At 55.1% G+C, this 9128-nt stretch overlaps 1 protein-coding gene across 1 annotated transcript; it reads left to right on the top strand.

Moving 5' to 3' along the window:
* The first annotated feature begins 619 nt into the window (after positions 1 to 619).
* On the top strand, positions 620 to 4508 carry FEM1A (fem-1 homolog A). The gene has a single exon (XM_030797462.1). The coding sequence runs from the start codon at positions 788 to 790 to the stop codon at positions 2795 to 2797; it is 2010 nt and encodes a 669-aa protein (XP_030653322.1). The 5' UTR covers positions 620 to 787; the 3' UTR covers positions 2798 to 4508.
* The last annotated feature ends 4620 nt before the right edge of the window (positions 4509 to 9128 follow it).

Here is a 9128-nt window from a genome sequence, read left to right as displayed (position 1 = left end):
AGAAATAAAAATAAATACGTAAATAAAAGAAGGAAATTCTGACACATACTAGAATATAAATAAATGTATGTAAATGAATAAATGAATATATGAATGTGAGAATAAGAAGTGAGCGCGTCATTTTTTACCCTGTTCTCCCAGCTCAAAACGTTTTCGCCCCGTCCAGCTTTTCGGCCTCCTCCGGGAGCCCCCTGCCGGTGAACCGCTTGCCTATGCGCCAAGCCCAAAACAGACGCGTCCCCTCTAGTCGCGCTTAGCCTTCGGTCTCGGTCCTGATTGGCTCCGAGTCGCTCGTGATGCCTTTTGGGAAATGTAGTCCTTAAGGGTATCGCGCCTGCTTTTCCAATACGCTCTGACGTAGAGACAGCCACGGGAAGTACGTCACCAAATTTCGCCGGTTCCCACAAGCTAGGTCGTGTGGCGCTGCATGACGGGAATTGTAGTCCTCAAATTGCTAGCTTCCGCTGCCATGCGCTGTGACTGGAACGCCAATTCCCACCATGCCGCGCGCTCACAGCTCGCAGGGGCTGTCCTGTGGCCTTTGGGGAAGTGTAGTCTTGAGCCCCCAAGATTCATTTTCTGTTCTATGGAGTGGGCCTACGCAAAGGACTCCATTTCCCGGCGTGCTACCATTCGTCGGGTCGCGGCAACCATTTTGTTCCGCCCGAGGAGACCCTAAGATGGCGGCGAGGGGGACCGTGAAGGTTGCCTCCCGCCCGTCCGGGCTCTGATCCTCCGTCTCCCCGTCCCCCGGCGGCCGGCCCATGGCCTGGCGGAGGCCCGAACCATGGACCTCCGCACTGCCGTGTACAACGCCGCCCGTGATGGCAAGCTGCAGCTGCTCCAGAAGCTGCTCAGCGGCCGGAGCCGGGAAGAACTGGACGAGCTGACGGGCGAGGTGGCCGGCGGGGGGACGCCGCTGCTCATCGCCGCCCGCTACGGCCACCTGGACGTGGTGGAGTACCTGGTGGACCGGTGCGGCGCGAGCGTGGAGGCCGGTGGCTCGGTGCACTTCGATGGCGAGACCATCGAGGGCGCACCGCCGCTGTGGGCCGCCTCCGCCGCCGGCCACCTAGATGTGGTGCGGAGCCTGCTGCACCGCGGGGCCTCGGTGAACCGAACCACGCGCACCAACTCCACGCCCCTCCGCGCCGCCTGCTTCGACGGCCACCTGGAGGTGGTGCGCTACCTGGTCGGCGAGCACCAGGCCGACCTGGAGGTGGCCAACCGGCACGGCCACACGTGCCTCATGATCTCGTGCTACAAGGGCCACCGTGAGATCGCCCGCTACCTGCTGGAGCAGGGCGCCCAGGTGAACCGGCGCAGCGCCAAGGGCAACACAGCCCTGCACGACTGCGCCGAGTCCGGCAGCCTGGAGATCCTGCAGCTGCTGCTGGGGTGCAAGGCCCGCATGGAACGTGACGGCTACGGTATGACCCCACTGCTCGCGGCCAGCGTGACGGGCCACACCAACATCGTGGAGTACCTCATCCAGGAGCAGCCCGGCCAGGAGCAGGTCGCAGGGGGAGAGGCTCAGCCTGGGCTGCCCCAAGAAGGCCCCTCCACCAGCCAGGGGTGTGCGCAGCCTCAGGGGGCTCCGTGCTGCAGCTCCTCCCCGGAGGAACCACTGAACGGGGAATCTTACGAAAGCTGCTGTCCCACCAGCCGGGAAGCTGCCGTGGAAGCCTTGGAATTGCTGGGAGCTACGTATGTGGATAAGAAACGAGATCTGCTTGGGGCCCTTAAACACTGGAGGCGGGCCATGGAGCTGCGTCACCAGGGGGGCGAGTACCTGCCCAAACCGGAGCCCCCACAGCTGGTCCTGGCCTATGACTATTCCAGGGAGGTCAACACCACCGAGGAGCTGGAGGCGCTGATCACCGACCCGGATGAGATGCGCATGCAGGCCCTGTTGATCCGGGAGCGCATCCTCGGTCCCTCGCACCCGGACACTTCCTATTACATCCGTTACAGGGGTGCCGTGTACGCCGACTCGGGCAATTTCGAGCGCTGCATCCGCTTGTGGAAGTACGCCCTGGACATGCAACAGAGCAACCTGGAGCCTCTGAGCCCCATGACCGCCAGCAGCTTCCTCTCCTTCGCGGAACTCTTCTCCTACGTGCTTCAGGACCGGGCCGCCAAAGGCAGCCTGGGCACCCAGATCGGCTTTGCAGACCTCATGGGGGTCCTCACCAAAGGGGTCCGGGAAGTGGAACGGGCCCTGCAGCTGCCCAGGGAGCCCGGAGACTCAGCCCAGTTCACCAAGGCGCTGGCCATCATCCTCCACCTGCTCTACCTGCTGGAGAAAGTGGAGTGCACCCCCAGCCAGGAGCACCTGAAGCACCAGACCGTCTACCGCCTGCTCAAGTGCGCGCCCAGGGGCAAGAACGGCTTCACCCCTCTGCACATGGCTGTGGACAAGGACACCACAAACGTGGGCCGCTATCCCGTGGGCAGATTCCCCTCCCTGCACGTGGTCAAAGTGCTGCTCGACTGTGGGGCCGACCCGGACAGCAGGGATTTTGACAACAACACCCCGCTACACATAGCAGCCCAGAACAACTGCCCGGCCATCATGAATGCCCTGATCGAAGCAGGGGCCCACATGGACGCCACCAATGCCTTCAAGAAGACGGCCTACGAGCTGCTGGACGAGAAGCTGCTGGCCAGGGGTACCATGCAGCCCTTCAACTACGTGACCCTGCAGTGCCTTGCAGCCCGGGCCCTGGATAAGAACAAGATCCCTTACAAGGGCTTCATCCCGGAAGATCTGGAGGCGTTCATCGAACTGCACTGACCTGCCCAGAACGCCTGCACCCTCACCTCTCCCCTCTCCTGCTGAGAGGGGGGAAATGGGGCTGGGGGATAGCAGATGCTTGTTCTTGCCTCCTTCATGCACCAAGCAGGAGAAGGGTTCTGCCTCCCATCCCCTTCACCTGCAGACAGGGTCGGAGGTGTTAGTGAGCCTTTGGTGCTAGAAGCCTTCAGGGTCACGTGCTAAGAGGACAGTCTTTCTCCGCGAGCCCGCTCACTCATTCTGAGTTAGGAAAAGACACAAGACCTTCCCCACATCCTGTCTGCCCGGGTTACGGAGGCCTTTGCCTTGTTACCTAGAGGCGGAGGGACTGAAGCCATTGCGTTCCTTCCCTGCTAGAAACAGGAAGAGGTTGGGGACGGTTTGCCTTCCCTTGTCCCTTTACGTGGCTGGAGAACTCCAGCTGCTGAATACAGCGTTAGGACTGGGGGCTCCTGAGATGAGAGTTTGAAATTCAGGGAACGAGACCACCTCTCATTTCTTCCAGCATGATCACGCCCTGCTCCCGTGCCACCGTAGTCCCTGGCAGACAGGCAGGGCTCTGCCCAGGGCAGCCTGCCACTTGCATAGCTTTCGGTTGGTTTGGTGTTCTGTTTATTTAATAAGCGGGCAGGTTGCAAGCGTTGCACAGAAATTCTAAGATTTTACTGCCTTTTTTTTTTTTTTTTTAAAGAAAGTTGTTTGTTGGACTCCATAAGTGAATTTCAAGCAGTGAGGATTTTGTGGTGCCTGAGATGGCTGAGGCCACAGGGAGTGAGCTGTATGTGTGAGGAATTTGGTGAGCAAGATAAAAGTCCATGGCGTCGGCCCCTAAAACGTGGGCGACTGTACATTTTTATGCATCTCCACTCTACGGCCTTTTACAGGCTTTCTGATTTTCCAGACCTTTCCAATTTTCCATTCTCATTAGAGAGAGAACTGTGCTTCCAAACAGAAATCAGGAGTGACCACAAAGCCTGACAACACTGCCACCCAGCAAAGAACTGGCACAGTTGGTTTGGGCCTGCATTGCCACAGTGCCCGAGTTAAAACTACAGGCCACTCTGCCTTGCAAACCTCACATGGCCTCTGATTTCGTTGTGGGTGCATCCACAGGTGGCCCGAGCTGTTTTTTTCAGCTGCTCCGAGGATTGAGACCCAAGTCATCATGAAAAAGGCCCAAGTACAGTCTTAATGCGATAAATCCACTAGCTAAGATGTTGAGTGCCAAGACCAGCCTTCCAGCCAAGGTTTGGACAAAGTCTCAGGTTCTGGTGACTCAGGGTAAGGTGCTGGGGCTGCCAGAGGACCTGCCCCAGCAAGATTTTTCTCAAGAGCGAGACTACATCAGCCTGGGCAGACGGGAGCAGGTTCTTGGCCGGCGTAGGCAGCAGCAAACAGCAGCAGGGAAGCCATTCCCACTACATCCTCCCTGCAGTAGCCACGGCCAGGCCCTTAGGAGGAGCAGCGACCGCGGGTGTCCAGAAACGTCCTGTCCCTGGATGGAAACTAGGTCTCGTTTGGATTTTTTTTTTTTTTTTTTTGCCGTGTTAGTTAGGAAATTATTTATTAATTTACAAGACAGGTTTTAACTCAGCCAAGGTGGGAAATGGCGTCCCTGTCCCTCCCAAAGCACAGAGCACAGAATTGAGGCCGTTTACATCGCGAGTCTCCGTGCTGGTGTTTAAGTCATTAAAAAGATATTCAAAGAGAATCGCCTGCCTGATGCGTCCTTGGCGCGGGTTAACTGGGGAAGTCGGAGGTGGGTGGGTCAGTCCATGCCATTGGTCTGAGTGAACAGAGAGCCCTAGGGCCACCTCCCCTAGCCACAGGTGTTTCTGTGTTATATGCTGGGGCTTTTTTTTTTTTTTTTTTTTTTGAGACAAGAGTCTCACCCTGTCACCCAGGCTGGAGTGCAGTGGCGCGATCTCAGCTCACTGCAACCTCTGCCTCCTGGGTTCAGACGATTCTTCTGCCTCAGCCTCCTGAGTAGCTGAGATTACAGGCACCTGCCACCACGCGCAGCTAATTTTTGTATTTTCCATACAGGCAGGTTTTGCCATGTTGGCCAGGCTGGTCTCAAACCCCTGGACCCAAGCGATCCTCCCACCTCAGCCTCCCAAAGTGCTGGAATTGCAAGCATGAACCATTGCACCTGGCCTCTACGTTATATACTGGGGCTTTGTGTAAAATTTCATTTGCAAAACAGTATGTTGCTGTTTGAAAAAAAGCCTGGGCAACATAGTGAGAGCCTGTCTTTACAAAAATAAAAAATAGGCTGGGTACAGTGGCTCACATCTGTAATCTCAGCACCTTGGGAAGCCTAGGCAACATTGTAAGACCTCTGTCTCTACAATTTTTTTTTTTTTTTGGGGGACAGAGTCTTGCTCTGTCACCTAGGCTGGAGTGCAGTGACACCATCTCGGCTCACTGCAACCGCTGCCTCCCAGGTTCAAGTGATTCTCCTGCCTCAGCCTCCTGAACAGCTGGGATTGCAGGCATACACCACCACGCCTGGCTAATTTTGTATTTTTAGTAGAGACGGGGTTTCATCATATTGGCCATGCTGGTCTCAAACTCCTGACCTTGTGATCCACCCGCCTCGGTCTCCCAAAGTGCTGGGATTATAGGCGTGAGCCACCGCCAGCCTCTACAATTAATTTTTAAAATTAACCGGGAATGGTGGCATGCACCTGTAATCCCAGCTACTTCAGAGGCTGAGGTAGGAGGATCAGTTGAATCTAGGAGGTTGAGGCCACAGTGAGCCATGATTGCACCACTGCACTCCGTCCTGAGCAACAAAGTGGGACCTTTTCTCAAAAAAAAAAAAAAAAAAAAAAAAAAAACCTCTAACTTAGTCCAAACCCCTGCTTTGGGGTAGGGTTACCCTTGAAGAGAAGGGTGGTTCCTTTAAGGTGGGGAGAATGAAGTTCACAGGAAGCCTCCCTCAGGAGGGGCTGGTGCCTGAGGAGCTGGGACAGGGATGGTGGAGAGCTGTGTGTTGGTGTTGTGTTTTTGGTCAAACCGAGGCTGCCTTCCAGCAAGACTCACCGATGGAGCCAGCAAGCTTCTTTGGTGAACTTGGATTTCCTAGAGCTGGTTCAGGCTTAGTGGGGAAATCCCCCTTCCCTTTTTCTTTTTCTTTTTTTTTTTTTTTTTCAAGATGGAGTCTTGCTCTGTCGCCCAGGCTGGAGTGCAGTGGTGCAATCTTGGCAACCTCCGCTTCCCGGGTTCAAGCGATTATCCTGCCTCAGCCTCCCGAGTAGCTGGGATTACAGGCATGTGTCACCATGCCTGGCCTCATTTTTGTATTTTTAGTAGGGATGGGGTTTCACCATGTTGGCCAGGCTGGTCTCGAATTCCTAACCTCAGGTGATCTGCCCACCTCAGCCTCCCAAAGTGCTGGGATTATAGGTGTGAGCCACCACGCCTGGCCCTTTTTTTTTTTCCTTTATCTGCCATCTCACCTCCTTGTGTAAACTTGTTCCATTCTAAAATTCTGGTTTTCTCCATATTAGAACAGTCAAACCCCCACCAGAAAGCACCACCCCGTTAGCTGGGTCTGTGGGATTTTGCTGAGCCCCTGCCATGTGCCAGGTGGGTTCCAGGCCCCCTTGGGGATAAGGATTGAGCTGTTGATACGAACGTCCGGTTAATCCCTGTGCACCCGCCTCACGTGGCAGTGGGGAGAGGCCCTGCTGTGGGGTGAGGCATGCTGCTTCCATGGTGCATTGGGTTGGAGGGCTTTTCTCCCAAGGGTGGGTGTCTGCCATCTCTTGGCTTCACGCACCTGCTGTCTAGTTTGATTTGGGACTGGACAGTGCCACAGGTGACAGCTGTTGGGCTGTTGTGTGACTGTTTGGTGTTGCATCAAAGGAGTGGGTTTGAATCAGCAGGTGCTCTCAAAGCTGTCTCCTGGCAGACACAGTACTAGTGAGCATTTATTGAGCACCTACTGTATGCCAGGTACCATTCTCTGTAGTTAAATGCACTGCCTGTTTACACAACAGCCCTGTAAAGGAGGAAAAATATATCAGAGTCCCATGGATGGAAGAAAAATAATGAAGTAGGAAAAACAGCCCTCTTAAGATGAAGGTCATCTTTTATTTTTTTGAAACAGAGTCTCGCTCTGTCACCCAGGCTGGAGTGCGGTGGCGTGATCTCAGCTCACTGCAAGCTCAGCCTCCCGGGTTCACGCCATTCTCCTGCCTCAGCCTCCCGAGTAGCTGGGACTACAGGCGCCCGCCACCATGCCCGGCTAATTTTTTGTAGTTTTAGTAGAGACAGGCTTTCACCACGTTAGCCAGGATGGTCTCCATCTCCTGACCTCGTGATCCGCCCGCCTCAGCCTCCCAAAGTGCTGGGATTCCAGGCGTGAGCCACCGCACCTGGCCAGATGAAGGCCATCTTAAAGCTCTACCAGTTTCAGGTGAGGGCTGATCCAGCCGATCCCAATTGTTCCTAAAGACCTGGTTGATGGCTCCCTTGAGACTGGGGTGAGGTGGGTGTCCCAAGATGACCACCAGCAGAAAAGAGAGCATCTTTCTCCCAGTCAAAAGCCAAAGTAGGACCTATCTAAAGTAGGTCCTGGTCGGGCACGGTGGCTCATGCCTGTAATCCCAGCACCTTGGGAGGCCGAGGCTGGAGGATTGCTTGAGCCTAGCAGTTTGAGATCAGCATGGGCAGCAAAGTGAGATCCTGTCTCTACAAAAAAAAAAAAAAAGAATTAGCCAGGCATAGTGAGATGTAGTCCCAGCTGCTACTGGGGAGGCTGAAGCAGGAGGATTGATTGAGCCCAGGAGTTTGAGGCTGCAGTGAGCCTTGATGGCACCACCACACTCCAGCCTGGGCAACAGAGTTAGACCCTGTTTCAAAAAAACAAAGCAGGTCCTGTATGGCAGGTGGGGGAACTGAGGCTACTAAGAGACATTAAGATTCCTAAGGACGGCTGGGCACAGTGGCTCACGCCTGTAATCCCAGCACTCTGGGAGGCTGAGGCTGGCGGATCACGAGGTCAGGAGACCGAGACCAACCTGGCTAACATGGTGAAACCCCATCTCTACTAAAAGTACAAAAAGTTAGCTGGGTGTATTGGCGGGCGCTTGTAATCCCAGCTACTCGGGAGGCTGAGGCAGGAGAATGGCGTGAAACCGGGAGGCAGAGCTTGCAGTGAGCCAAGATCGCACCACTGTGCTCCAGCCTGGGGGACAGAGCACGAGACTCCCTCTCAAAAAAAACAAAAAAATGCCTAAGGACACAGACAGCACATGAAGGAAGGGCCGAGATTGGAACCCAGGACCATCAGAGTTCATACCTTGTGCTGATTCTCCATCGCGGACAGCAGACACATGGATCCCTTTCCCCTGCTTTCTGGTGTTGTTTTGGCACAAGCTGTCCCATCCCTGGGGCAGGTGGCCCTCCTGCCTCCGCATCCTGAGCGTCTGTTTCCCTCGGGGATCTGCCAGAATCGGCCCCCTAACCCCAACGAAATCACTCATAAAAATAATCTGAGCTAAATGCTTGCTTTGAAAGCTCAGACCTGGGGATTGTAACTTTAGCCTCATACCTTCTAATGAAGGCCATCTTAAAGCTCTACCAGTTTCAGGTGAGGGCTGATCCAGCTGATCCCAGTTGTTCCTAAAGACCTGGTTGCTAGCTCCCCTGAGACTGGGGTGGGGTGGGTGTCCCAAGGTGATGACCAGGAGAAAAGAGAACACCTTCCTCCCAGTCACATCCCAAGATTCGTGACCGAGCGCGGTGGCTCACGCCTGTAATTCCAGCAGTTTGGGAGACCGAGGCGGGTAGATCACGAGGTCAGGAGTTCGAGACCAGCCTGGTCAACATGGTGAACCCCTATCTATTCTAAAAATACAAAAAATTAGCCAGGCGCGGTGGCGGGCACCTGTAATCCCAGCTACTTGGGAGGCTGAGGCAGGAGAATCGCTTGAACCCGGGAGGTGGAGGTTGCAGCGAGCCGAGATTGCACCACTGCACTTCAGTCTGGGCAACAGAGCGAGACTCTGTCTCAAACAAAACAAAACAAACAAACAAAAACAAAAAACACCAAGATTCGCTCTGACTGGACCAGCCTGGGTCCCATGTTCTTCCATGACCCAATCCTAGTAGCCCAGGAGTGGGATGTGCCAATTGGCTTGGCCTGACGAGGGCCCCCAGAGGGTCTGTAATCCACGTGTACCTGGAGTTGCTGTAAAATGGGGCCATCTGGCCGGGCGCAGTGGCTCACGCCTGTAATCCCAGCACTTTGGGAGGCTGAGGCGGGTGGATCACGAGGTCTGGAGATGGAGACCATCCTGGCTAACACGGTGAAACCCCG

This window comes from Nomascus leucogenys, chromosome 17 (genome assembly GCF_006542625.1).
Source record: "Nomascus leucogenys isolate Asia chromosome 17, Asia_NLE_v1, whole genome shotgun sequence".
Taxonomy (NCBI): Eukaryota; Metazoa; Chordata; class Mammalia; order Primates; family Hylobatidae; genus Nomascus; species Nomascus leucogenys.
Note: the sequence above shows the minus strand (reverse complement) of the source record. Positions and strands in the feature narration are given on the sequence as shown.

Coding starts and splice junctions, on each gene's coding strand:
- FEM1A (XM_030797462.1), top strand. CDS start 788: ATGGACCTCCGCACTGCCGTGTACAACGCCGCCCGTGATGGCAAGCTG.